At 67.5% G+C, this 27,190-nt stretch overlaps 3 protein-coding genes across 7 annotated transcripts; all 3 read right to left on the bottom strand.

The window, feature by feature from the left end:
- Nucleotides 1-1,921: 1,921 nt before the first annotated feature.
- On the bottom strand, nucleotides 1,922-2,974 carry UCN (urocortin). The gene is made up of 2 exons (XM_039710809.1): nucleotides 2,666-2,974; nucleotides 1,922-2,272 (listed from the first exon to the last, which is right to left on the bottom strand). The coding sequence occupies exons 1-2, from the start codon at nucleotides 2,972-2,974 to the stop codon at nucleotides 1,922-1,924; spliced, it is 660 nt and encodes a 219-aa protein (XP_039566743.1).
- Nucleotides 2,975-5,311: 2,337 nt separating this feature from the next.
- MPV17 (mitochondrial inner membrane protein MPV17) lies at nucleotides 5,312-12,616 on the bottom strand. Of its 2 annotated transcripts, XM_039710826.1 has the most exons (7): nucleotides 12,430-12,586; nucleotides 8,276-8,391; nucleotides 7,856-7,948; nucleotides 7,541-7,636; nucleotides 6,107-6,139; nucleotides 5,923-5,975; nucleotides 5,312-5,847 (listed from the first exon to the last, which is right to left on the bottom strand). In XM_039710826.1, the coding sequence occupies exons 1-7, from the start codon at nucleotides 12,500-12,502 to the stop codon at nucleotides 5,778-5,780; spliced, it is 534 nt and encodes a 177-aa protein (XP_039566760.1). In that variant the 5' UTR covers nucleotides 12,503-12,586; the 3' UTR covers nucleotides 5,312-5,777. The 2 variants fall into 2 exon arrangements, with proteins under 2 accessions (XP_039566760.1, XP_039566761.1); XM_039710827.1 differs by lacking the exon at nucleotides 7,856-7,948 and having other exon boundaries at nucleotides 6,109-6,139; nucleotides 12,430-12,616.
- CAD (carbamoyl-phosphate synthetase 2, aspartate transcarbamylase, and dihydroorotase) lies at nucleotides 12,564-27,189 on the bottom strand. Of its 4 annotated transcripts, none has more exons than XM_039710822.1 (45): nucleotides 27,055-27,189; nucleotides 26,730-26,869; nucleotides 25,780-25,909; nucleotides 25,443-25,585; nucleotides 25,195-25,336; nucleotides 24,492-24,663; nucleotides 24,235-24,420; nucleotides 24,057-24,169; nucleotides 23,812-23,975; nucleotides 23,595-23,726; nucleotides 23,140-23,373; nucleotides 22,837-23,058; nucleotides 22,334-22,522; nucleotides 21,990-22,114; nucleotides 21,779-21,912; nucleotides 21,593-21,705; nucleotides 21,251-21,501; nucleotides 20,929-21,175; nucleotides 20,272-20,370; nucleotides 19,955-20,179; nucleotides 19,698-19,880; nucleotides 19,386-19,604; nucleotides 19,136-19,303; nucleotides 18,883-19,065; nucleotides 18,706-18,810; nucleotides 18,338-18,586; nucleotides 18,072-18,153; nucleotides 17,731-17,897; nucleotides 17,451-17,615; nucleotides 17,246-17,377; nucleotides 16,967-17,168; nucleotides 16,700-16,890; nucleotides 16,492-16,632; nucleotides 16,289-16,384; nucleotides 16,081-16,219; nucleotides 15,937-15,984; nucleotides 15,434-15,478; nucleotides 15,177-15,331; nucleotides 15,019-15,093; nucleotides 14,706-14,918; nucleotides 14,398-14,523; nucleotides 14,147-14,302; nucleotides 13,969-14,070; nucleotides 13,795-13,889; nucleotides 12,564-12,689 (listed from the first exon to the last, which is right to left on the bottom strand). In XM_039710822.1, exons 1-45 carry the CDS (start codon nucleotides 27,134-27,136, stop codon nucleotides 12,587-12,589), a joined length of 6,783 nt encoding a protein of 2,260 aa, XP_039566756.1. In that variant the 5' UTR covers nucleotides 27,137-27,189; the 3' UTR covers nucleotides 12,564-12,586. The 4 variants fall into 4 exon arrangements, with proteins under 4 accessions (XP_039566756.1, XP_039566757.1, XP_039566758.1 ...); XM_039710823.1 differs by having other exon boundaries at nucleotides 23,812-23,957; XM_039710824.1 differs by lacking the exon at nucleotides 15,937-15,984.
- Nucleotide 27,190: the final 1 nt, after the last annotated feature.

Genomic DNA, 27,190 nt, shown 5'->3' with positions numbered 1-27,190 from the left:
GGCTTCCTGGAGCAAGGAGGATGTGACATCTGGGGTCCAGGAAAGGGCCAAAGCAATGCCAAAGGACTGGAGCACCGGCTGCATGAGGAGGAACTGGAATGTTTGGGGTACCTGGGTGTGCACTTGCCTAATGGAGGGAAGGAGGAGGGAGCCAGGCTCTCCCCAGTGGAGCAGCAGGAGCAGCAGCTACAGGCACAAAGTGGCCTCCAGAGGTTTGGGGTGTTTTTGCAGCGAGGCTGATCATACAGGGTGCTGGAATGGGCTGCTCAGAGGGGCTGTGGTCCCTCCAGCTGGGGAGGCACCCATGGCTGTGTGAGGGGCAGGAGGCCCCCAGGGCCCCACCAGCCCCAGCCCTGCTCTCAGGGCTGGCTGAAGGGGCTGTCCAAGTCAGTGTCCAGCCTGGTGTAAATGTCTCCTGGGAGGGATTGTCCCACTGCAATCCTTCTCACCAGCACAGCCCTCCAGCTCCAGGGTACTGATGCTCTGGGGAATTTCCCCATTTGAGTCCCAGTGGCCACAGCAGGAGCAGGGCCTGGAGGGGGGAATCTCCAGCCTTGAGCTCGTTCCCAAAGGCTGTGCTCCCCAGCTCCTTTGTCCCTTGGAGCAGCCCCCTGCCAGAGCCACGGGGTCACTGCAGGCAGCTGCTGTGAAGTGGGAGAGCTGCCCACCCTGCTGGTGCTACAAAACCCTGTGCTGCCTGCACCCTGGGCACTGACCCCACTGCTGTCACATCCCCACGCAGCCCCTCCAGGCACAGCATCAGAACAGAACTTCCTGCTCCAGCCCTGCCCTGCTCCCTTCCAGCAGGTGTTGGGGTGTTATCGAGGAATTTCTGGCTGGTTTGGGTGGGAAGGGACATCCAGCCCCATCCACGGCCACAGGCAGGGGCACCTTCCAAGGCCAAGCTGGAGACCCCAGTGAGGACCAGGGCCACCCTCCAGGAGCCTGAACCTCCCCCAGCTGCCTCAGAAGGCTTCATCCCTCTCCTCTCAGTTGAAGGCCAACAAACATAATCCACCACTCCAGCCCTGACCCACTCTGCAGCCCCAAGTGTCCCACAGGGCTTTCCCCCACTACTGGAGCTCCCACGTGGGTATGGGCAAATCCTCCCACAAAGGGGCTGTGTCTGTCCCTCCCGCAGCTCCCAGCCTCGCCCACCATGCTGGGGAGGGACTGCTTCCCTGCTCATGTCCCACCCGCGGGCAGGAGGGTGCAGCCCCTGTGCCTGGCTCCGGGGTGGTGAGGACCCATGGTCCCCATCCCTCTGCCCCATTTGCTTCCTGCTGCTCCCACACCTGGGGAGCTGTGAGCATCTCCCCCCCGCAGAAGGTGGTGTGTCACCTCCTGACCCAGAGCACACACAGCCCTGCTCCCACTGCAGGGGGGTTTGTGCTGCTGGCCCAGCTGCTCCTACCCAGCCCTGGCCCAGCTCATCCTCTCTCCTACTCCTGAGCCCTTAGTCCCTTTCCAGTGTGCCTTTCCCTATTCCCAATGAGTCTGTCCCGTCCTGGTAAACCCATTTCATCATTCCCAGTGAGTTGTATCTCCATCCCTTCTTCATTCCCGGTGAGCCCATTCCCTGTTCCTGGTGACCCCACTCCCTCATTCCCACTGAGCTATTCCCCCCTTCCCCATTCCCGGTGAGCACGTTCCCAGTTTGCCCAGTCCCTGGCCCTGCTCAGCCCCAGCTGCCCCCACCCCGCACTCGCTCACGCCTCGGGTTTCCACCACGTTTTATTACAAAACCGGTGCGGCCGGGTCCCGGTGCCGGGGCGGCTCCGCTCCCGCTGGCGGCGCCGGGGCCGAGGCGGGCTCAGCCCGTGCCGGTGTTGGTGCCGACAGCGCAGAGGCCAAGGCGGCGGCTGGAGGCCGGTGCAGCCCCGGGGTGCCCGGGGTTGGGGGTCTCGGGGGGTCCGGGGGTTCAGCGCCCCACGGCGTCGAGGATGCGGCGGTTGGAGTCGGCGCGGGCGCGCTGGCTCTGGGCGCGGGCGAGCAGCAGCAGGTGCCGCAGCAGGTGGAACGTGAGGTCGATGGAGAGCGGCGGCTCGTCCCGCCGCCCTCGCCACGGCCCCGGCGGCGGCGGCGCCAGCGGCGGCCAGAGCGGCTGGTCCTGCTCTCCCGTTCCGTCCCGTTCCGCCCCGTTCCGTCCCCTGTGCGCCCCCGGCCCCGGTGCTGTCCCTGCCCGGTTCCCAAGCCCGTCCCGTACCCGGTGCGCTGTGCCCTGCTCCTGCCGGTGCTGGCGGCGCAGCGAGCGCGGTCCGTCCCGCGGGAGCTGAGCCGGCGGCGCGGCCCGGGGTTATATCGGCCCGGGAGCCCGGGCTGACGTCAGCGCCGGGCACGCACCGGGCGGCGGGGGCGGGGGAGAGGGGGGCACCGGAGCGGCGGGGAGCGGGCCCCCGGCGGCGGGACGGGGCTGAGGGAGGGGGGAGCGGCAGAGCCCGGTCTCGCCGGTCTCGGGAGCCGCCGCTCCGGTTCTTGCCTGACGCCCACCACAGAGGCACGGCGGGGCCGGTGAGAGCAGGAGCCTTGGGTCGTGCTAGCCCTCGCTTTCCCGGTCCCCCGGTCCCTCTCCCGGCTCTGCCGCATCTCCAGCCTCGTTCTCCGCCGCTGTCCGCGGTGCTGAACGGCGGGGACGCGCCGGGGCACCGGGGCCGGTGAGCCGTACAGGTGAGCTCCCGGTGAGCCCTCCGGGAGCTGCACCGGGCTGAGCCGCGGCTTCTCGCCGTGGGACCCCCGCGTTCCCGGGCGGAACGGCCGCGCTGAGCAGGGACCGGGGCGGCGGGGGGACCCCTGGGCGGAGCTGGGGACCCCCCGAGCTCCGGCAGCTCCGGGGCAGGGCGGTCACGGGTGGGACCCCGGCCCGGCCGCGGCTCGGTGTCCCGGGCAGGGCGGGCGGGGCCGAGGTCAGAGCGCGGGGCCGAGGCCGCAGACGCCCCGAGCGCAGCGGCAGCCCCGGCCAAGTCCTGTGAGTCATAGAACGAAGGCACCGGAGCTGGCAGCGCCGGGCTGGATGCAGGGTGTTCCGTCGGGGCACCGGCACCGCTGCCAAATGGTGATGTGGCTGCTGGGGCTCCACACCGCTGTTGGCATCCCCCCTGAGTGCACCACACTGCTGGCACTCCCCCGAGTGCTCCACACCGCTGCGGGCAGACCCCGAGTGCCCTGCACTCCCCCCGAGTGCCCTGCATGCTGCTGGCAGCCCCCTGAGTGCCCTGCAAGCCCCCAGGGTGCTCTGCACGCCCCCCGAGTGCCCTGCATGCCCCCCGAGTGCTTTGCATGTCCCCTGAGTGCCCTGCAGCCCCCCGAGTACTCTGCACTCCCCCCGAGTGCCCTGCATGCTCCTGGCAGCCCCCCGAGTGCCTTGCACGCCCGCCAAGTGCCCTGCATGCTGCTCGCAGCCGCCCGAATGCCCTGCATGTCCCCCGAGTGCTTTGCATGCCCCCTGAGCGCCCTGCATGTCCCCCGAGTGCCCTGCATGCTGCCCACAGCGCCCCGAGTGCCCTGCATGCCCCCCGAGTGCAGCCGAGCTGCCACCCAGCCCCGATGCTGCCGGGCCGGATCCGCGGGGCAGCGCCGGGCACAGCGCCGGGCACAGCGCCGGGCACAGCGCCGGGCAGAGCGGCTCAGCGCGGCCCTCGCTCGGTGTGTCCCACCCCGGGGGCACAGGGCTGCGGGGCACGGCCCTGCCGCAGCAGCAGCACACGGTGTCGTGCCCCCATGACGCGGTCCGGCACGAGGGCTGGCACCGGGCACCGCTCCCTGCAGCGGCGGGACACAGCCCCCAGCAGGGGCTGGGCTCACCCCGAGCCCCGGCAGCCCCATGCTGCGGCTCCTGCTGCTGGGGACAAGTGGCTCATTCCACGTGGCTCTGGCCATGCCCGCAGCTCTCTCGCTGCTGACAGAGAGCCTCCTGCACCCCCAGAGGGAGCTGCGAGAGCTCAACAGCTCAGAGCTGCACATTCCTGCCATGCACAGCGCCCACCCTGCTGGCTGCAGAGAGCTGGAGCCACAGAGCCCGAGCCCCAGGTTCTGGTGCCATCCGTGCAGGGTCCCGTCACCCGGCCCCTGTCCTGTGCTGGGAGGGAGAGGGCTGCAGCTGCATCCCCTCCTTCCCCTGCCTCACCCCTCAGGCCTGTGCAGGATTTGCCTCCTGTGTTCCAGGTTGAATCCACCCGGCTGGAGCAGCCCCAAAGCCGGGGTCAGCACAGAGCCAGACCCTGGGGAGGATGAGGATGGGGAATACCCTCATGAAGGCCATGCTGGCAGAGCCCAGGTGGTGCTGCAGCGTGGGGATGGCTCTGTCCACCCTGTGGGGCTGCAGTAACACAGGTGAGGCGGCCAGGGTTCCACAGAGCTGAGAGGAACCACCTGGTGAACCAGCTCCACTTGGAGCCCTGGCTGGGATGTGCTGGGCAGGGACACTGTGGGAGCTGGACACTGTGGGAGCTGGACACTGTGTGTGTGGGACACTGTGTGTGCTCACCGCCACCCTCGGGTGAGCATGGACACACATCCCAGGGCATGGACACACATCCCCAAGGCACGGACACACAGAGCATGGACACACATCCCGGGACATGGACACACATCCCCAAGGCACGGACACACAGAGCATGGACCCATCCCAGGGCATGGACACATCCCAGGGCATGGACACACATCCCCAGGGCATGGACACACATCCCCAGGGCATGGACACACATCCCAGAGCATGGACACATCCTCAGGGGCAGCATGCAGGCAGTGGCAGCTCCCTGGGGTTTCTCTCTGGCACAACAGGCAGGCTTGTGTTGGACACGGCACAGGTGGACTGTGGCCCTGGCCCAGCCCCAGCCCCAGCCCTACCCCAACCCTTCCTGAGCCCTCCCTGGATGCACAGCCCTGCATCAAGCAATCCCTGACCCTGGGGGGACTCTGCACCCAGCATCAGGACTTGGGCTCCGTCGACCTCATTTCAGTGCTCTGCAGCTGTGGAGGCACCATCACAGCCCATGGAACAGCTTCAGTAGGCCCTGATGACCCCCTAAACCACCTTCCCCCCTCTGCCAGAGTCCCCTCCCCTCTCCAGCCCGTGGGGCACACCACCCCAGCAGGCTGCAGTCCCCAGCCCACGCTCGGTGCCTTGAGATGAGGCAGAGGGGGGCGTGGGGCACACCACCCCAGCAGGCTGCAGTCCCCAGCCCCACGCTCGGTGCCTTGAGATGAAGCAGAGGGGACCTGTTGATGCAGAACAGAACAGCTGCCCTGGAACAGCCCCTTCAGGGCCTGGGGCATGCTGGGCCACGAGCCCCAGGGCCACGGGAACCAGAAGTGAAGAGCACTGTTTATTGAGGCTGTGCCTGTCCACAGCAGAGCACAGCAACCCCCGTTCTCAGCAGGAGCATCCCCTGCAGTGACCCCAGCTCAGTGCCCGGGGCACAGCCAGCCCAGAGCCAGCCCTGCTCCATTCCCACTCCTCTTTTCCCTCGGGATGTGCCGTGGGGGAGGTCAGGGCACACTCGGGGCAGGAGCACCCTGTGTGCAGGGCTCAGAAATGGCTGGGCACAGATGGAGATCATGCACAGCACGGACAGAGCAGATCCAGGCTGTCCTGGCACCATCCTGTCCCTGGAGCAGCAAGGGCTGTGGCCACAGGGGCTGGTGCTCCCCTGAGAGAAGAGCGGGGTGGCTGCTGCAGGCCCCTGCGTGTCCAGCCTGCCCATGCCACGCGTGCCCACTGCCAGCTCAGGGTCAGGCAGGGCACAGGCTGGGCACAGGCACGGGACACGGCTCCTGCCTCACATCCGATTCGCCTTCCAGGACAGGTAGCAGTTCCACACGATGGCAACACACTGGACAACAGCCAGCCTGGGGACAGAGGGGACAGGGTCTGCAGCTGCCAGCTCAGGGGGCAGGGACTGGGCGCCAGGGCCACAACACTACCTGTGCTGCAGAGGCACGAAGTAGAAGTTCGCAATCTGCACGGGCGGCCAGATCTGGGCAGAGAAGGGGAGGAGAGGTGAGCAGCCTGCCAGGGTCCCCTCCCCACACCCACCCCTGCCTGGCCCTCAGGGTGTCCCACAGAGCCACGGAGGAGGGCACAGGACACAGATGTGCCAGCACTCACACAGTAATTGGTCATCAGGGCATCCATGTAGTCCTGGAAGAAAAAGGAGGTGTGAGCACTCAGAGTCCCCATCCTTGCCACTGTCCTCAGCTCCACAGTGCTGGGCACGGAGCCCCTGCAGCCCTGGCCATGCCCTCCCACAGCCACGAGGGAGGCAGGGAGAGGGTGACCAGAACCATCCCCACTTTGTGCCACAGCCAGGGCACACGGGCACAGGGCTTGGCCCCCAGTGTGGGCAGTGAGCCCCTTGCCAGCTCAGTGCTCCCAGGCCCCTGCTGGGCACCACGTGGCAGAAATGGAGAAGGGCACTGAGCTGGGCCCACTGCTCGGGGATCCCAAGGTGCAGCCGTGTCCTCGTGCCCCAGCCAGGGCCGTGTCACATCCCTGTCCCGTGGCAGCAGGACAAGTCCCCGTGCAGCCCGGCCGTGACTCAGCCAGCAGGCCGGCTCCTGGTGGCGCTGGCCAGCAGCCCAGGACGGGGTGATGGATGCTCTGCTGACGCTTCCTCTGCGTGGGGAGAGGCGGATGTGCCCCAAGCCAGGGGAAGGTGCTGCCAGCGCTGCTGCCAGCCCAGCCCATCACCCCTCCAGGCCAGGGCCGTGGGAGCCACAGCCCGCACGGATCACCAACCACGGCAGGATCCCCTGGGGAAGGCAAGGCAGGGTCCATGGCACCAGCTGGTCAGGAGGCAGCAGAGGAAGATGGATGGAGTGCTCAGAGTGCTGCCCGTGCCCACGGTCTGCTCACGTGTGCCCTTAGGGTGCCTCAGAGCACCCCGTGCTCTGGCTGTGGCTTGCACAGAGCCTGAGGGAAGCAGAGGTGATGTGGTCCTGCCCTGGGATCTCCTTCCTGCACTCTGGGGCAGAGTGAGGGGCACGTGCTGGCAGTCCAGGTGTAGCAGGCTGGGTGCCCTCATGCAGAGGAATGAACCCTGGGTGGTGGCACTCAGGCAGAGCTCCAGCCAGGCCGGGGCTGTTCACAGGCACTGCAGGCAGCATCAGTGAGAGAGGCTGGTGTTGCCGCTGCTGGCAGCCACACGACCACCCCAGCGTGCCTCATCCTGTGGCAGGTGGGCACCCCCTCCCCAGTGACTCACGCTGGACACGCTGACTCAGTGTCCCCACGGGTTTCCAGCAATTACTGTTAATGGGAGTCATCTCAGTAATTGCTCCGGAGACCCAGCCAGCAGCAGGGCTGGACAGCACGCCCGTGGCACCCGTGTCTGGCCCAGGTGGGACCCCAGCACTCGCCCACAGCACACCTGTGCCAGAGGAACTGGCCCTGGCACCAGTACTTGGATGGCAGCACTGGGCACCCAACACGCCCTGGGTCCCAGGCCTGGGCACGGGCACAAACAGGAGCAGCCATCAGGGCTGGCACAGGGAGGAGCTGCCAGGGCCCACAGCTGCCCAGGGCAGCAGCAGCAGCACATACCTGCTGGATCTTGGAGCAGTTCTCCTGCAGTGACAGCCCGTTGGTGGCGCCTGTGACAGCCAGGAAGCAGCCAAGGAAGCACGGAGCGAATCCCCCCTGCGAGAGAGGAGCCCCGGCCGATGTGAGGAGCCTGTGCTGCTTGCAGCCAGGCTGGCCACAGGCAGCCTCTGCCAAAATGCCCACCAGCCCTCTGCTGCAGTGAGCCTGGGCCCAGCTCAGGCACCGGGCTCTGAGAGCAGCTGGAAACCTGCCACAGGGACTGTCCTGTCCCACTGCTGCCGTCCCACACAACACCCTCACCCACGTCACACCAACCTGGTCCAGGATCACCTTCTTCACAGCCACAACTTTTGTATTCCCTGGGATGAGCCAGTCCAGGATCCTGTACCAGCTGCCCACAACAGGGCCCTGCAGGAGCCAGGGGGTGAGGAGCAGCACTGCCCTCACTGGTCACAGGGGTCAGGGCTGGGGCCTCCAGGGCAGGTTACACGGCCCTGCTCCAGCTCTGGACCACAAAGACAAGCTCGTCCTATGCTCCTCCTGCTCCATGGAACTGGCCCTGCCCATGGCTGCTGGAGGTGGCACCAGGATAGCTCAAGTCACAGTCCCATCCTGCTGAAGGAGCCATCCCATCCCATCATCCCACCCCATCCCCATCCCATCCCCTCCCCTCCCATCCCATTATCCCATTATCCCATTATCCCATTATCCCATTATCCCATTACCCCCACTCACCACAAAGCAGAAGCCAATGGCCATCATTTTCAGGGTGCGGGGGCAGTGGTGCCCGTGCAGCCCCCGCTGCTCCACCAGCTGCTGTGCAATCACATCCCCAGCTCCCATGAGGGCCCCTGCAACCAGCACGGCCCCCTTAGGCAGGCCAGACCCCGTGTGACCTGCCCACAGCAGGGCCCCTGCCCCAGGACGCCTGAGCCTGCCCAGCCCTGGTGGCTCTGCCCCAGCTGCAGCTCCCCACGGCCTGCACCAAACCCTGTGGCACGGGTCCCACTCTGCCAAGTGCCTCAGGGCTCTCACTGCAGCGTCTCTGGTGTGAACGGTGCCCAGCTGCCCCTCCTCCCCGTGACCAGACACAGGGCTGGCCCATCCCCAGGCTCCACGGTGCTCTCAGAGCAGAGCCTGCCCAGCTGCTGCCCATGATCTCCACGCAGCCTTTCCCACAGCATCCCCAAATCTCTCCCTGGACACCGGGCAGGCTCTGCCGACTGATCCCCTCCCTGGAGACCAGCTCCCTGCCCGCATCCCCCACCAGCTGGGATGGGCAGGACGCGCTCCCCGCTGCCCCGGCCCCTTGCCACAGCTGGCTGCTGGCACAGCTCCTGGCCCTGTTTCTCGATCAGTGCCCCCGGTGGGGTGCTGCCCGGCTGGGTCTCTGGCAGCTCCTGCTCCATCCCACACCCCTGACCCCTTCGACGCAACTCAGCTGGCCCAGTGCTGCCCCTCCAGCTGCTCCCCCGGCCCCGGCGGCTCCTGCTCCCTCTCCCCTCTCCCCCTGGGACGTTCCCTGGGCAGGTCTCCAGCCCCGCTGCCGCTCTGCTCCGTCCTGGGAAGCCCTGAGCCCAGCAAACCCTCAGCCCGACGGGCGCAGCCCCTGTCCCGACAGCCCCAGGGTTGTGGTACCAGCCACGAGCAGCTCGGTACCAGCCCTGCCCCAGGGACTCGGCCAGGGTTCCTCATGGACAAGGGCCCAGCTCCCTGTCCCCACCATGCCATGAAGCTCCCCAGCAGGGCCAGCCCAGGCTCTGCAGCCCCGCAGAGCTGCTGCACCCCCAGCAGCACCCCCTCCTGCTTCACAGGCTCCATCTGGCACCCCCGACCAGCCCCAGGATCTGGGGGTCTGTTCCCCAGCCCCGAGAGACCCCACACCCCCCATGATGGCAGAGCAGCCCCACCAGCTCACGGGCCACACCGGCACCGGGCAGGGGTGGAGGCAGGCACTGACTCCAGGCCAGCACACCAGAGCACGGCTGCCTGCACAGCTGTACTGCCAGGAGCTGCACTGCCTGCAGCTGCACTGCCTGGAGCTGCACTGCCTGCAGCTGGGTGCAGGGGCACGGCGCTCATGGAGAACACGGCAGGCACTGCTGTTACTCACCCAGTGCCCAGAAGTGATGAGGCTGTGTGGAGGGACAGACCTGCCTGTGCATCCCTTCCTGGGCCAGGGGATGCAGCCACATCCAGCCCCCTGCAGTGACTTTGGCAGCAGTGCCTGCCCAGGGTGCCACCAGCACAGCCTGGCCACAGCTCCTGTGTAGGGCTGGAGCCCCAGCCAAACCTTGTGTCCAGGGCACCTAGCCGACCCCCAGGTTGATGCCCCAGGTTGTGTAGGGCTGGAGCCTTCATCCCAGCCAAACCTTGTGTCCAGGGCACCTAGCCGACCCCCAGGTTGATGCTCTTGTGACCAGAGGACTCTGAATGGGGCCCAAACCTAAGTAGGGCACCACCACCACCTTCATGGCCATGGCACTGCCTTGGCAGGAGCAGGGCACTGCTCTCCACAGGCAGAGGGACAGCAGGGTCACGGCTGCAGGCACGTGCTACTGCCCACTGTGCCCAGGCCCTGCTGGCAGCCTGGCCCGGGGCCCAGGATGCAGGAGGCAGAGCCCTGCCTGACCCCAGAGCCCTCGCACTGCAGCTGGGCCAGCAAGCGTGGCCGGGCACAGTGGGCACAGCCAGCTGCCAGCAGCTCCCTGGCCTGGCCCCAGCTGGCAGCACTGGGGTCCTGGGAGCAGCAAGAGAGGCAGGGCTGGAGGCTGGATGGACCTGGCACAGGGCACAGGCAGCAGGGGAGGGGCTGAGCCTGGCCACGATGGGGTCACTTGTGGAAGCTCTGGGGAGAGCAGGAGCGTTCGTGCCCCCTGGCTGGAGCTGGGCACCTGCCCAGCAGGGAGAGCCCAGCCCAGGGCAGAAACTTCTGGGCTGGTGGAGCCATACCAGCAGCAGCCCTGCACCCACAGAGGCTGTGCCCAGCCCCGCAGGCTGGCAGAGCCCTGGGGCAGGGCAGGGCAGTGCCACAGCAGCTCCCCCTGCAGCAGCAACAGGCAGAGCAGAGCCGAGGCTGGAGCCAGCCGGGGCCACGGCGGGCAGGGCCAGCCCTGGGCAGCCCCCCCAGCTCCACACTGGGCTGCTGCCAGGCACAGCGGGACGTGCTGCCAGCAATAGACTCCATGACATCCGATAAAAATAACAGCAGGAACAGCTAAGCGGCTGGCAGCGCCCCAGGCAGGGGGGCACCGTGCCACCCCCCCGCTGCCCCCGGGGCTGAGGGCCAGGGACTGCACCGCGAGGGGAGCCCCAGCTCAGCAGGGCACCCCGAGCCCGGGGCTGTGCTTTCCCAGCATCCTGGGGCAGTGGGAGCACGAGGGCAGGGCAGGGGCAGGGCAGGGCAGGAGCTGCAGCAGGGGGTGCAGCAAGGAGCACGCAGGGACCCCCAGCTCCCACCCACCCGTGCAGCTCGGGCACTGCACAGCCCTGAGAACACACGGAACAAGCAGGACACGCTCTCCCACCACCCAGACAGCCTCAGGTGTGCTGGGGGAGGGAGCACAGAGGGGCAGAGCTGCCTGCTGCCCCAGGGTTACAAATCCTTGGAGCAGCAGAGCCACGAGCCGACCCCGGGGCAGACTCATGGCACCTCACAGCTCTGCAAGCAGCAGCAGTGGTGGGAGATCCAATGCCCTGTGCAGAGCCCTCTCTCCGGCAGCACCTCTGTGCCTTCCCTGCTGAGTGCTGGCAAACACAGAACAGCTGAGCCCTTGTGGATTCCCAGCGCTGCAGCTCTGCATCCATCCCCTCCCGCTGAGGGGGCCTGGGACAGTGCCCCCCGGGGCTGGGTGTGAGGGGTGAGCTTCCTTACAGTCCCCACGAGCGCTCTGGCTCCAGCACAGAGCCCTGGCAGAGATCTGAGCTGGGAGCTCCAGCAGAGCCCTGACAGAGATCTCCTGAGCCAGAGCTCCAGCACAGAGCCCTGACAGAGATGTCCTGAGCCCAGAGCAGGCCAGGGCCCCTCCCTGGTGTGACACACGGTCCCTGCTGAGCCCGGGGCATGGCAGCCCCTCTTTCCCCTCAGGCAGACCCCTGAGGCACTGGGCAGCCCCTGCCGTGGCCCCTGCACGGTGGCAGTGCCTGCACAGCGTGGCGAGGGGCTGTGTGGGAGTGCAGGGGCTCATGCCCGTGGCTGTGGCAAGGACGGGCAGCCAGGAGGGGCTCGTGCCGGGGCAGTGTGAGTGCCGGGGAGCGGGGCTGTGTGCCGGCAGGGCAGAGCAGGGCAGAGCTGTGCTCGGGGCAGCTGTGTGCAGGGTGGGGCAGGGACTGTGTCCCAGGGGGCTGTGTGCAGGGCAGGGCAGGGCTGTGTTCGGAGAGCTGTGTACAGGGCAGGGGCTGTGTTCTGAAGAGAGCTGTGTTCCAGGCAGGGCAGGGCTGTGTTCCCAGGGCTGTGTGCCGGGCAGGGACTGCCGGGGAGCTGTGTGCAGGGCAGAGCCCGTGTTCTGGGAGGGCTGTGTGCAGGGCAGGGCAGGGCTGTGCTCCCGGGGGGCTGTATGCGGGGCAGGGCAGGGGAGAGCTGTGCTCCCGGGGGGCTGCGTGTGGGGCAGGGGCTGTGTTTGGAGGGCTGTGTGCAGGGCAGGGCAGGGCTGTGCTCCCGGGGGGCTGTATGCGGGGCAGGGCAGGGGCTGTATGCGGGGCAGGGCAGGGCAGAGCTGTGTTCCAGGGCGCTGTGTGCGGGGCAGGGCAGGGCAGAGGCTATGTGCCGGCGGGGCAGGGTAGCACAGGGGCTGTGTTCCGGGGGAGCAGTGTGAGGGGCAGAGCGGGGCAGAGCTGTGTTCCGGAAGCCGTGTGCGGGGCTGTGTGCAGGGCCGCGGCCCGTCCCTTACCGGCCGTGAGCGCCTGCTTTGCCCCGGGCCGCCGCGCCAGCAGCCGCCCGCAGCCCCTCCAGAGCGCCGCCATGGCCCGCGCGTCGCGGCGCGGTGACGTGGCGCGGTGACGCGTGTCGCGGCGCAATGCCGTGTGGCGACCGGCAGCGTTTATTGGTCAGTAGCGGCCCAGCACCGTGGCCAGCAGCGCCATGCGCATGTACATGCCGTTCTCCGCCTGCCGGAAGTACGCGGCGCGCGGGTCCGAGTCCACCTCCACGCTGCGGGGTGACGTCATCAGCGGCGCCGCCCCGGGCCCCAACGAACACCGGGGGCAGGAACGGGCACCGGGACCCCGAGCCCACCCCGGGACCCCGAGCCCACCCTCCTCCCGGGACCCTCGGCACCCCCCGGGACCCCCGGCACCCCCCGGGACCCCCAGGATCTCCCGGGACCCCCGGAACCCCCCGGACCCCGGCCCACGTGGCAGCTCCGACACCCCCGGGCCCGGCAGCCCCGCTCAGCGGAGCCCGTGCCCCGGCCCAGCAGCAGCTGCAGCCCCGCGGCTCCGAGCCCTGCCCAGCCCTGCCCAGCGCACCGCAGTGCTCCTGCCCCTGACCCCCCGCGCCTCCCCAGACAGCCCCGGCACGCCGCGGCTCCCGTGCATGACAGTGCCCCAGCAGCAACAGCGACACCAGTGACCCGGGGACACCACTGCCCCAGGGACACCAGTGTCCCAACACCATGCCCCAGGGACCCCACTGCCACAGGGACCCCACTGCCCCAGTGCCCCAGCAGCGCTGCCCCAAGGACCCCACTGCCCCAGTGACCCCACTGCCCCAGAGACACCGCTGCCCCGGTGACACCAGTGTCCCAGCGAGGGGACACCACTGCCCCAGGGACACCAGTGTCCCAACACCATGCCCCAGGGACCCCACTGCCCCAGTGCCACCACTGCCCCAGTGCCACCACTGCCCCGGTGACACCAGTGTCCCAGCGTCCCCAGAGCCCTCCCACAGCCCCATGCCCCGAGGACCCCCCTTCTGCCCTGTATATTTCACACCCATTCTCCCAGACACCTCCCCAGACACTCCCAGCACCCTGCAGCCCCCAGCACCCTGCAGCCCCCCCAGCACCCTACAGCTCTCCCCTGCCCACAGCCCCATGCCCCGAGGACCCCCCTTCTGCCCTGTATATTTCACACCCGTTCTCCCAGACACCTCCCCAGACACTCCCTCCACACCTCCCCTGACCCCCAGCACCCTGCAGCCCCCCGCACCCTGCAGCCCCCAGCACCCTGCAGCTCCCCTGCAGCCCCCCAGCAGCCCCCAGCACCCTGCAGCCTCCGCACCCTGCAGCTGCCCTAGCCCTGCTCCCTCTCCCCACCTGATCTCGTTGACACGGGGCAGGGGGTGCATCACCACCATCCTCTCCTTGGCGCGGGTCATGATGTGGGGTGTGAGGATGAACTGCCCGAAGCACTGAGGGGACACACAGAGCCCTGAGCGGGGCAGGGAGCGCCCAGCCGCGGGGCAGCAGGAGCCGGGCTCCCTCACTCACAGCCTCGTACTCCTCGGCCCGCTGGAAGCGCTCCTTCTGGATGCGGGTCATGTACAGCACGTCCGTGTCCGGCAGCGCCTCCTCGATGCTCCCAAACTCCTCCTGCGGCGGCACCGTGAGGTTGGGGGGCACGGCTGGGCCAAGGAGAGTGGGGCCAGCCCCCCACGCTGCTCCTCACCTGCTGGATGCCCCTGGAGGCCACGAAGCTGGTGATGTCGGGGGGCATGCGCAGCCCGGGCGGGGTGACGTAGCGCAGGTTGACGCGGTACTGGGTGAGCAGCCGGGCCAGGGAGTGCACCGTGCGCCCGTGCTTCAGGTCACCCACCATGGTGATCTGGGGACAGCGGTCAGCCGGCCTGCCCAGGCCCCTCAGGGCTCACTCAGAGCCCCCTGAGCGCCCGGCCGTGCTGCCCGGCCCCCGCAGCTCACCGTCATGCCGTTGACTGTTCCCAGCTCCTCGCGGATGGTGAAGATGTCCAGCAGCGCCTGCGTGGGGTGCTCGCCCACCCCGTCCCCGGCGTTGATCACCGGCTTGCGGCAGTGCCTGGCGGCCAGCTGGGAGCACCGGCAAGGCAGGCAGGTGAGCGCAGGCAGGACACAACTCCCACAACTCCCACAATTCCCACCCGGCCCAGCTGGGGACCACGTCCCTGCCCACAGAGCAGGTCACCCTCCCTGCCCTTGGGGCAGTCCCTGGTGCCTCCAGAAGAGCAGGCAGCTCCCCTCAGCCCTCTCACCTCGACAGCGCCGGGCTGGGGGTGCCGCAGCACCAGCACGTCGGCGTAGCAGCACATGGTCTGCACGGAGTCAGCCAGCGACTCGCCCTTCTGCACCGAGGAGGTGGCCTCCGAGAAGGAGAGCACGGAGCCGCCCAGCCGGCTCATGGCTGCCGCGAAGGAGCTGCTGGTCCGCGTGCTCACCTCGTAGAACATGCTGGCCATCACCTTCCCCTGCAGGGCCGGGCCGTCAGCTCGGGGAGCCCTGGCACCTCCCCTGGTGCAGGGCTCCCTCGGGGTGCCGGGGCAGGCGCGTGCTCTGGGCACGGCTCACCTTGAGGATGTCCAGGCTCCGCTCCTTCTGCACCAGCATGCGCAGGGTGTGCGCCACGTTGAACAGGTGGGACAGCTGCGGGGACAGGCGGCACCAGGGCTCAGCTCGGGGGCACAGGAAGCACCACAGCACCCACAGCCCCCTGCCCGGCAGGGCACCTGCTCCTTGGAGAACTGCCGCACAGAGAGGACGTGCTGCCCGACCAGGGGGTGCAGCAGCGGGGAGGTCTGGAAGTGGGGGGCACGCTGAGGGGACGTCTGGCGCGGGACGGGGCCCAGCGGGTGGAAGTGGCTGTCCTGGACCACCGCCGAATCTGTGGCACCGAGAGCAGCTGGTCAGCCCACGGGGTGCCCTGAGGAGCCCAGCCACCAGCCACAAACCCCGGATCCCCACTGTGGGCCCCTGCTGCACTCACCTGGTTCCGCTGCCTTCCTGCTGCCCTTCTCACGAGTGTCCTCAGCTGGGTGGGAGAGGGGAGCAGTGGTGTTAGGGGTGTGGGAGAGACAGCACCCCAGGCCCTGCTCTCGTCCCAGCGTGCTGCCAGTGTGGCACAGCCCTCCTGGCACTTGGCCACACCAGGTGAAACCAAGATGGGTGTGACACCAGGGTGATGGTGAACCAGACAGGCAGTCCAAGCCCCACACTGTGCTGTGACCCTCTCCCTGCGCACCCCACAATTCCCACTGGCCACCCCCAGTTCACACTGGGGTGAGGGGTCCCCGAGGTGCCATGCAGGCTGGGGCAGGAGGGGAGCGGGCGGCACAGCCGTGCCCTCTCCTACAGCACCCAGTCCTGGTGCTGGGTGCCAGAAGGGGCCCACGGGGGGCACGCAGGCAGCCCGGGGCCTGCAGGGCACCTGGGGGAGGGGATGCACTCATGGGCTGCAGTCAGTGCCAGCAGTGAGCCCCCCGACATTACCGGTGCCTCGGGCGCCCGGGCGGTGCGCGGCTCCCAGCCTCCGGAATGCTGAACGGGACACAAGGGCTGGCGTCAGCGGGGCCACCCCGCCACGTCCCAGACCAGCCCCCAGGCAGCGCGCCCGCTGCCCGCCCACCCCCCTACCTGGCAGCTCGGGGTCCGAGGCGCGGTGGATGCGGGGCGGGAGGTGGAAGCGTGCGTCACCCGCGGGGCCGGGCCGGCGCGGGCTGGGGGCTCGCCCACGCAGCACGTCACCGGCCACGCGCCGGGGCTGCTCAGGGCTCTGAAACGAGAGACCACGCTGGAGCTGGGGCAGGGAGGGACCCCCTGCCAGCTCTGTACACCCCAGTACCTTCACGCTCTCCTTGGTGGGGGCAGCGTGTGGCAGCAGTGCAGCTCCTGAGGTCCACTTCCTCACGTCCTGCCCATAGCCAGGGGGCACCAGCACCTGCAGCCGTGGCAGGGATGGGATTAGGGGAATGGGGTCAGCACTGGGAGACCCCCTCTGTGATGGGGGCACCCTCAACACAGGAAGAAAAGGAGCCAGGACCTTACCTGCCCATCGATGTAGGCAACCTCCCCACGCAGGACTACCCTCCGCACTGTGCCCTTGACCTGCATGCCCTCAAAGGGGGTCCAACGGGCCTTGGAGAAGACTGTGCTGCTGGGGATGATCCATTCCTGCTCCAGGTCCACCTGCCAGGACAGCGGGTCAGAGGCAGAAGGGTGGGGGCTGGACTGGGGCGGGTGGGCAGGGACACACCTCCACATAGGTGTCCTCCTGCGCTGGGAGCCCAAAGATCTTGCGAGGGTTCTCATAGAGGCGCTGGACGATGTCCTCCACGCTGAGCCTCCCCTCGGAGACGGCCGTCAGCAGCAGTGGCAGCATGGTCTCCAGGCCAGGGTACCCAGGGGGAGGCTCCTGCCCCTGCTTCTCCTCCAGCGTGTGGGGAGCTGCAGGATGGGGCTGGTCACCGCGGCTGTCCCCATGGCTTTCCCTGCCCCACGGGCACCATCCCCAGGGACTGACCGTGGTCAGTGGCAAAGCAGTCGATGATGTCCATGTTCTCCCAGAGCACCTCCACGTCCTGGCGGGTGCCCAGCTCCGGCCGCACGGCCGCACGGCCCTTGCCCAGGCGCCCCAGGTCGTCCTGGCTCAGGAAGAGGTGGTGCGGGGCCACCTCGCACGTCACCGGGATGCCCCTCTGCTTGGCCACCTTGATGAGCAGGATCTGGAGCAGCCGTGGTTAGTGGGGAACCCACAGGGCCCCGTGCTGCGCCCCCGGAACCCAGAGCTCGCCCTGCTCACCTCCTCCCGGCGGGCCACGTGGCAGATGTGGACAGGGCGCTGGTACAGCTGGGCCACCATCAGCACGGCGGCCACCGTCTGCCGCTCCGCGTGTGCCACGATGGGCAGGTGCCGCGGCCACTGCTCCAGGTGCTGCGGGAATGGGGCTGGTGGGCACCGGAGCCAGGAGCAACCTGCCCCGTGCCAGCCCTGCCCTCCTGCTCACCTCCATCCACAGCAACACGTTGTCCATCCGCAGGCTGGAGAAGGTGTCGTTCAGGTACATCTTGAGCCCGGCGGCTGCCCCAGCCAGGGGGCCCAGCGTGCCAGCATTGTCCAAGGAAGCTCCCAGGAAGAGAGCAAAATCGCAGCGGGCCCCAGCCTCAGCCAGCTGCAGGACAAGAGGCAGTGGGTGCTGTGGTGGGACCAGTCCTGCCACCAGCACCAAGCCCACCATGGCTGGCACAGGAGGGGATGTGAGCACCAGGCTGGCAGCAGCTCCTCACCTTCTGTGCCAAGGCGAACGAGGTGGCATCGGTGACAGCAGGGCTGGTGTTGGGCATGGCACACACCATAGTGACACCCCCGGCCAGGGCGGCTGCTGTGCCTGATGCAAAGTCCTCCTTGTGGGTGCCACCCGGCTCACGGAGGTGGACATGGACATCGATCAGGCCTGGGGAGTGTCAGCGTCAGCACTGGCAGCTGCTGGCCACAGGGGACACGAAGGACAAGGGCCATCCCGCCAGCGCAGCATGGAAACATCTCTGCAGCACCTGCAGATGTGCCCAGCCCAGCTCTCAGCCCTGTCCCCGTTCTGTGCTGTGCCCTGGGGCCACTGAACACCCACCTGGCAGACGGATGAGCTTCTGGGACGTCATGCAGTCCACGTGCATCTTCAGTGGGGGGGCTGCCCCAATCTGGCCCAGTGCCTGCAGAAAGAGCAGCTGTGAGGCAGGACCCAGGGTCAGGAGCAGGGGCAGGGTGATGATGGGTCCCCAGAAACAACCCCTGCACAGTGACACCCACACACAGAGCCTGCCCCGCAGCACCCACAGCAGGACTTTGCAACCCTGCTTTGCTCCCTTTCCCTGCACCCATGGTGCCCAAGCCCACCTCTACGAAGAGCTTTGTGCACTTGATGTCGATGATGAGGGGCACGGAGTAGTCGACAGCCAGGCGCCGGGTGCGGTAGCCCTTGGTGACAAAGGAGGACAGCCGGCGGCCCCCCGAGTTGCGCATGGAGAGGTTGATGACCATCTCAAAGTGGTTCTCGGCCAGGTAGTCCAGGATGCTGCGCTGGGTCTCCCGGGCACCAGCCTCGCTGCTGTCTGCCTCCTCGAAGTGCCAGTCCACAGCCTTCACCTGCAGGCAGTGACCCCGTCAGGGCCCTGCAACACCCCGCGAGTGACCCTGGCCCTGCAGAACCCCAGCCCTGGCCCTGCAGAACCCCAGCCCCGGCCCCGCAGAACCCCAGCCCTGACCTTGATGCCGTGCTCGGTGTAGAAGTCGGCGGTGCCAAGGCTGGCATACAGGTTGTAGCCGAGGCTCTCCAGCGTGCGCACCGTGGGCAGCAGCTCACTCTTGTTCTGAAACGAGCCAGGGGCCGGTCAGAGGGCAGAGAGGGAGCCCCGGCCTCGCAGCAGTTTGACCCCACGTACCTTGTAGCTGCCGATGGTCAGCAGAATGTTCTTCTTGGGGATCTTGAAGCCGGTGCTGAGCATGGCCTTCAGGTACGCCTCGCAGCGGTTCTCCCCAAAGCAGGCGACCTCGCCCGTGCTGGTCATCTCCACGCCCAGCACCACGTCAGCGCCCGCCAGGCGTGAGAAGGAGAACTGGGGCACCTGGGGGCGAGGGGAGGCTCAGGGGCTGCCTGGCCCTGCACCCCAGCCTGGCCCCATGGCCCCCACTCACCTTGACACCAACGATGCCTGTGCCTGTCATCAGCCCCACGGGCTCCACATCCTCACCCATGATCACCTGGCTGGCCAGAGCCACCAAGTCCACGCCCAGGGTCTTGGAGACGAAGGGGAAGGAGCGGGAGACACGAACATTGCACTCTATGACCTTCAGCTGGTCATCCTAGGAGAGAGGGGACAGGATGAGGCAGGGCTGGGGACGTGGGCTGTTCTCCCCTGGCCGTGCAGTCCCCTGTGCCCGGTACCTTGGCGATGAGCTGCAGGTTGAAGGGCCCTGTGACCTGCAGCTCCTGCCCAATGGCGTGGACGATGGCCTTGATGCGCTCCAGTGTCTTGGGGGTGATGTCCTGCGGGGGGGTCACCAGCGTGGCGTCACCCGAGTGCACCCCAGCGTTCTCCACGTGCTCCGAGATGGCGATGGCCACCACCACCCCGTCACAGGCCACCGCGTCCACGTCGATCTCCTGTGAGCAGGAACAAGGTCACAGCCTGCCACTGGGCTGGGGGCCGGGGCTTTCATGGGGCATCCCAGGGGTGGAGCAGCCTCCTGGATGGACCTTGGCCTCCTGGATGAACTTGGAGATGACAACAGGCTGCTCCTTGGACACGGCCACAGCGTTGCTCAGGAACTTCTCCAGGTCGCTGTCCGAGTAGGCCACGTTCATGGCAGCCCCGCTGAGCACGTAGGACGGGCGCACGACACAGGGGTAGCCCACCTTGCAGCAGAAGTGCTTGGCTGACTGCGGGAGAGACGGAGCTCAGCACGCACAGACAGCCACCCTGGGGCAGCCCTCTCCTCTTCGCCGGGCCCCACCTCCATGTTGGAGAGCTCCTTCCAGAGGGGCTGGCTGATGCCGATGGAGTCGAGCAGGCGGGAGAACTTGAAGCGGTTCTCGGCGGAGTCGATGGCCTCCGGGGAGGTGCCCAGGATGCGGCACTGCTGCCGGTGCAGGGCCATGGCGATGTTGTTGGGCAGCTGCCCGCCCATGGACAGGATCACACCCTCAGGGTTCTCCAGCTCGTAGATGTCCATCACCACCTGCAGCACCATGCAGGCCAGGGGAAGGGCTGGGACGGAGCCATGGCAGCCCTCACCCAGCCCCGCAGCTGTCAGGGCCCCAGCCCCCTCACCTCAAAGGAAATCTCGTCGAAGTAGAGGCGATCACACATGTCATAATCAGTGCTCACTGTCTCGGGGTTGTAGTTCACCATGATTGTCTTGAAGCCCATCTATTGGGGGTGGGACAAGGTGAGCCCAGAGCCCCCAACCCCTACCCAGCCTCCTCCTCTGACCAGGAACACCCACCCCTCACTCCACAGGGTGCTGGGGCCCTGTTGTGGTGCACTAGTTTTAGTTGTTCTCTTGCACTGGCTGATTGGGAATTTGCACAGAATAGTTTTATATTGCACTGTATAGCTTATGTTATATCACGTGCTTTGTTATCTCTTTCCCCCATCACATGGGGGAAAGAGATAACAAAGGGTCTTTCCCTCACCTACCCCAGTACCCCCTGGTGGTCCCTCCCCTCCCCTCACCACTCCTCACTGGTATCCCATTGGCTGTGGACCTCTCCCTCTGTCCCCATCCCACAGGGAATGCTCTCTTTCTCCCATGGGTTTGTCCACATGATGTGTGTCTTGGAATAAAGGACATTTCCCACGTGGAGGAGAGCGCTTCTCAATCTTTTACCTATATCTATGCAATATCGTGTGGGCAAGGGTCCATAGCTAGCCGGAGTGGACCCCAACAGCCTGGCAGAGGATTGGGTATTTCAGGGCCCGGCTGACCTTGCGGAGCTCCTGGATGCAGCCCACAGCACACCAGTCAAACTCGACGCTGCTGCCGATGCGGTAGACGCCGGAGCCGATGACCATGACGTGGGGCTCGCGGAAGGCCAGGTCGTGCTCGGAGCCGTTGTAGGTCAGGTACAGGTAGTTGGTTTGGGCTGGCCACTCTGCTGCCACCGTGTCGATCTGCTTCACCACTGGCAGGATCTTCAGGTCGCGCCGCATCTTCCGCACGGCCAGCTCGGTGCTGCACAGAGCAGGGTGAGCGCCAGGACCCAGGCAGGGAGCACAGCAGGGCTGTCCTGTTCCCTCCCCGTCTCACCTGAGCACGGCCTGGGCCACCTGCTTGTCGGAGAAGCCAAGCTGCTTGGCACGCTTGAGCACGGCAGGTGGCATGGTGCCCTGCTGGCCGCGGTACGACTCCAGCAGCACCGCGTGGTCCGTGATGTTCTTCATCTTGTGCAGGAACCAGCGGTCAATCTTGGTCAGCTCGTAGAGCCGCTCGATGGAGTAGCCGGCCCGCAGCGCCGCCGCCAGCACGAAGATCCGCTTGTCCGTGGGCGTCTCCAGCTCCTGCCAGGCCAAGGGCTGAGTGTGGCCGAGGGAGGCAGGTGGCCACCTCTCCCCCAGGATGGCACAGCCAGCACAGACACCCAGTGCTCACCATGTCTGAGACCGGCTTCACCGTGTGATCAAAGCCCACACAGTTCTCGTCCACCATCCTCAGAGCCTTCTGGAACGCCTCCTCAAAGTTCCTCCCAATGGCCATCACCTCCCCTGCAGAAGGTGGGGTGAGCAGGTGGTCCCGTGCCCGCCATGTGCCCCACCAGTGCCGTCCCTCTGCGCTCACCCACGCTCTTCATGGAGCTGCCAATCTTGGTGCTGACGCGCAGGAACTTGCTGAGGTCCCAGCGCGGGATCTTCACCACGCAGTAGTCCAGGCTGGGCTCAAAGCTGGCTGTGGTGGAGTTGGTGACGGAGTTCCTGAGGAGGGGACAGGGTCAGCAGCTGGGGCTGGCCCACCAGGCAGCACCCTGTCCCACACTGTGGAGGTTCCTCACCTGAGGAGGGGCAGGGGGATGCCCAAGGCAAGTTTGGCAGCCACATAGGCCAGCGGGTAGCCAGTGGCCTTGCTGGCCAGGGCCGAGCTGCGGGAGAGCCGGGCGTTCATCTCGATGATGTAGTACTGTGGGCAGCAGGTGGGCAGGGTCAGTGGGTGCCATGGAACAGGCCAAGCCAGTGACATGGTGACACGGCCAGACCCACAGTGTCCCGGAGATGCTGCAGCACGGGGGCCTGCTGCAGCACAGCCTCGTGTGACAGCTGGGGCAGGACCCAGATCCCCCAGGGCGAGGGTGGCTGGGGATCAGGAGAGGGAGCCAGAACCCACAGGGGCTGCAAGTACCTGCTCTGACTCGGGGTTGAGGGCAAACTGGATGTTGCACTCGCCCACGATGCCCAGGTGCTGCACCACCTTGATGGCTGTGCGCCTCAGCATGAAGTACTCGGTGTCATTGAGGGTCTGGCTGGGTGCCACCACAATGGACTCGCCCGTGTGGATCCCCAGCGGGTCCAGGTTCTCCATGTTGCACACCTGGCAGCAGGGGGGTCACTGCTCCACGTGCTGTCCATGGGCATTCCTCCCAGTTCCCACCCCATCCTCCCCTGCCCAGTCAGGACTGGAATCCACGGGGTGTTCCACGGAGTGGACAGCTGGGGTGGACACCCCAGCATAGGGGAGCAGGGCTCGGTTCACAGGGTGCAGCCCCCAATGGCACACAGCAGCTGTGCCAGCACCACCAGAGGCACTGGGGAGCCCTCCCTGGGGACAAGGTGCAGCAGAGCCCCCAGCCCCTGCCCCATGTCCATCCCTCTGCAGCAGCCCAGGGGCCTCCCTCCATCCCGTACCGTGATGCAGTTGTTGTAGGCATCCCGCACCACCTCGTACTCAATCTCCTTCCAGCCTTTCAGGGACTTGTCCACCAGCACCTGGGAGGTGTGGGTGAAGGCCTGGCTCACCAGAGCCACCAGCTCCTCGCGGCTGTTGGCGAAGCCGGAGCCCAGCCCGCCCAGGGCATAGGCAGAGCGCACCAGCACCGGGTACCCCAAGCGCTCAGCTGCAGCCTGCGCCTGCAGGGAGCAACGGGGTCACGGTGGGAACAGGAAGGACAGGACCCTGCCCTGCCCCACAGCCCCCAGCCCGCCCCAGACCTGCTCCAGGGAGGCAGCAGCCTCGCTGGGCGCCACGTGCTCCCCGATCTCCTCCATCTTCTCGGCGAAGACCTTGCGATCCTCCGTCATCTCGATGGAGGCAACGGGGGTGCCCAGCACGCGCACGCGGTAGCGCTCCAGAACCCCCGCCTTGGTCAGCTCCACGCCGCAGTTGAGGGCTGTCTGTCCCCCGAAGGTCAGCAGCACCCCATCAGGCCGCTCGTTCCGGATCACCTGGGGCACGGGGCGGCGGGACAGAAACCACGGTGGGTCCTGTGCTCTCCAGCTCCTCCTCCCCTGTGCTGCCCCTCAAGTCCCTTCCAACCACCAGCCCAACGTCCAGCCCTACACGCACCAGGCTCCAGGACACCCTCCAGCCCAGCCCCACACTCATCCTCCAGCTCTGCCCTCCCTGTGTTCCCACCCTCTCCCAGCCAGCATCCCGCGGCGCTCACCTGGGTGACGTACTCAGGGGTGATGGGCAGGAAGTACACCTTGTCTGCCAGTCCCTTGGAGGTCTGCACTGTAGCGATGTTGGGGTTGATCAGCACCGTCTGGATGTTCTCCTCCTTCAGCGCTTTGATGGCCTCGTGGGGAGCAGAGGGGTCACTGCTGGTGGCCCTGGGCCCCTGTGGCCACCACCTCCCACCCTGCCCTGGGGTTGGCACTCACCTGTGACCCCGAGTAATCGAACTCGCCTGCCTGCCCAATGGAAAGGCCACCGGAGCCCAGGATCAGCACCTTGCGGGGCCGGGCTGCATCCACGTCCCCCGCTGGCGCCTTGCTGTAGGTCAGCCACTGCTGCAGGCGCTCCCGCACTGGGGGGATGCGGCACGCTGGGGACAGGGCACGCCACGCACAGCCCCGTCCTGCAGCCCTTGGCCCGTGTCCCGGCTGTCCCTCACACTCACACCCACCTGTCTGGGCGCTGCCGTGCCCATCCCGCAGGTCCCGTGCCACCTCCACGAAAACATCAAAGAGACCCTCCAGGTCCGTGGGGCCGGCGCAGTGCTCGGGGTGGAACTGCACACTGTGGAGGGGGTCAGGCAGGGCACACCCCACAGCCCCCAGCCCCCGCCGCGGCCCCGGGCCCACCTGAAGAAGGGCTTGTGCTGGTGGACGAGGCCCTCGTTGGAGCCGTCGTTGGCGTTGGTGAAGAGCGGCAGCCAGCCGGGCGCGAGGCTGCCCGCCTGCACCGCGAAGCCGTGGTTCTGCGCCGTGATGAAGCAGCGCCGCGTGTCCTCGTGCAGGCACGGCTGGTTGTGCCCCCGGTTCCCGTACCTGGGGGCGGCACAGCCGTCAGGCAGCCCCAGCAGCCGGGACCCCCGCGGTGCCCCTGGACCCCCACTCACTTCATCTTGTAGGTACGGGCGCCGAGGGCCAGGGCGAGCAGCTGGTGGCCCAGGCAGATGCCAAAAATGGGCTTGGGCTGGGGTGCGTCCAGCAGCTGGCACAGGTTGGACACCGTCTCCTGGCAGAGCAGTGGGTCCCCAGGGCCATTGCTGATGAACAGCCCGTCAAAATCTGTGTCAAGAGAACAGCAGGGTCAGAGTGGGGCCCCCCAGCCCCTCAACATTACAGAGGGGTCCCCAAGGTCCCCACAGGCTCATAGCCACCAGTCCTGGCTACCAGCAGAGAAGCACCCTGAGCCTGCAGCTCCCCCAACACCCCAGCAGGGTTACAACCAAGGTGTTCTGACCCCACAACACCCGTTCAGGTGGCAGCAAGGCCCTGCCAGTCCCCCATGGTGCCCCCCACCCTGAGCCACACCAATACCACAGTCCTGGGACCCCCAGGGTACCCCCCACCCCAAGCCACACCAATACCACAGTCCAGGGTCCCCCATGCCAACCACAGCAACCCGAGCCCTGCTCCTGTGGTGCCACACTGAGGGCTGAGCCCCAGAGCCCCCAGGAATGATGGCACCAAGGCTCCCCACCCCACAGCACTGAGCAGAACACAGGTGCCTGCTGTCCCCAGCACCGAACACGCAGGCAGTGCCATACCCAGCCGCCTGGTGGGACCCCAGACTGTCCCCGACCACTGCCACCTCACCTGCAGGGTCCAGCGGGTGGTCCCAGGGCACCACAGTGACAGCAGCCCCCCGCCTGCACAGACACCGTATCTGGTTGTTCTTCAGGCCGCAGTCGAGGGCCGTGACACGCAGGGACCCGCCCGGGTTGAACACCCGCGGTGCCTGTGGGGAGGGGAGCGCATCACCCGGCTCTGCTGGGGCCAGCCCCCACAGCGAGGGGCTGCACAGCCCCTCTGCCGCCCCAGCCCCGCTCAGACTCCCAGCACACCTTCAGCGACACCTCCTGCACCAGGTGCTTGGTGTTGGGGTCCTCAAAGGAGAGGCTGTCCTCGGGGGTCCCATCCGGCACCAGCTTCCCCAGCAGCGTCCCCTTCTCGCGGATCTTCTTGGTCAGCGCCCGGGTGTCCACCCCTGCAAGCGGGCAGTGAGACACAGCCCACGGCCCCGGCCCACCCCAGCAGCACCCTGCGCCCCAGCAGCATCATCGCCCCAAAATCCAGCAGAGGGTCAAGCCCCAGGTGGGCAAAATTCAGCAGAGAGGGGTCTGGTTTCAGAGCTCGCTGACCCACAGCCCCCACCCCACTCTGCTGTCCCCCCAGTCCCACCTTCCAGCCCGGGGATGTTCTGCTCCTTCAGCCACTGGTCCAGGGACTGGGATGCGCTCCAGTGGCTGGGGGTCTCTGAGCACTCGCCCACCACCAGCGCGGCCACGTGGATCTTGCTGGACTCAAACCACTGCGGGGACAGAGGGTGAGCAGGGCAAGGCAGAGGGTCTCCAGCCCAGGAGAAACCCCATGGAACACAGGCCCCATTCCCACAGCACAGGACGAGACCTCCCGGTGCTGGGCTGCCACTTTTCCCCACCCCCATCACAGCGAGGCTGAGCCTTAGATCAGGGAGCCCCAGAACGGGGTGTCCAAGCCCCCACAGCTCTGCTGGACTGCAGCCCACTGCCCACACAGCCCATGCCACGGGAGCCCTCAGCGTGGCACAGCTGCAGCACAGACCAAGCCGACGGGAAAGCACCCCTGCCACCAGCCACGCCGGTGTGTCCCGTGCCATGGGATCAGGGCACGGCTCCCAGGGGCACAGGGCACAGCAGAGACCCACAGCACCGGCCCGGAGAGGGCTGCTATCAGCGAGACCCCAGGGGGGGCGTGGGGAGCCGGCAGGGCACGGCCGCAGCAGGGCTGGACTCTGCCCCGGGACAGACGGCGTGGAGGCCAAGGGGCTGGGAGGGGGCTGGGACACGAGCAGCCCCTCTGCCCAGCCCCAGCCCGGCCTTGTCACGGGGGTCCAGATTCCCACCTTGCCACAGAGCCGTGCCGAGGAAACGCACAGCCCACACCCAGGGACTGCCAGGGCACCCCGATCCCAGCGCTCCGGGGTCTGCCCCTGCCCAGCCGCGCTCCTCGCCATGCCAGACCCCACTGTGGCCCTGCGGCGTCGCAGCCAAAGCTCTCCGTGCCACCATGTGCCACTCGCTGTGCCCTGGCACCTCGTGCCGCCCTGGCACCTCGTGCCGCCCTGCCCGTCCCGCGGTGCCCCCGCTCACCCTGCTGAGGCCGAAGGCGTCGGGCTCGTCGCGGGGCACGCCGTAGTTACCGACCAGCGGGTAGGTAAGCACCAGGATCTGCGCCTTGTAGGAGGGGTCGGTGAGGGCCTCGGGGTACCCCACCATGCCCGTCTGGAACACTGCGGGGAGGGCACGGGGTGATGGGGGGCACGGCCGGGCCGACCCCGGCCCCGCGCCCCGGGCAGCCCCTCGGAGCGCCCCGAACGGCGGGAGCCCCCGGCCCGGATCCTGCCCCTGCCGTTCCCGCTCCTTCCCGCGCCGCCCCACGGCATCCCGGCCCGGCCCGGCCCCCGGACACACTCACCGACTTCCCCCGCCGCGGCCCCGACGGCCCCGAAGAGGCGGCCGGGCAGCACCGAGCCGTCCTGCAGCAGCAGCCGGGCCATGGCGCCGCCACGTGCGCTCCGGGCCCGCCGCGGTCACCGAGCGGGAGCGCGCGC

The sequence above is a fragment of the Passer montanus genome, unplaced genomic scaffold (assembly GCF_014805655.1).
Source record: "Passer montanus isolate IOZ18808 unplaced genomic scaffold, ASM1480565v1 scaffold232, whole genome shotgun sequence".
In the NCBI taxonomy this organism is placed as follows: domain Eukaryota; kingdom Metazoa; phylum Chordata; class Aves; order Passeriformes; family Passeridae; genus Passer; species Passer montanus.
This window is presented reverse-complemented; position numbering and strand designations above follow the sequence as displayed.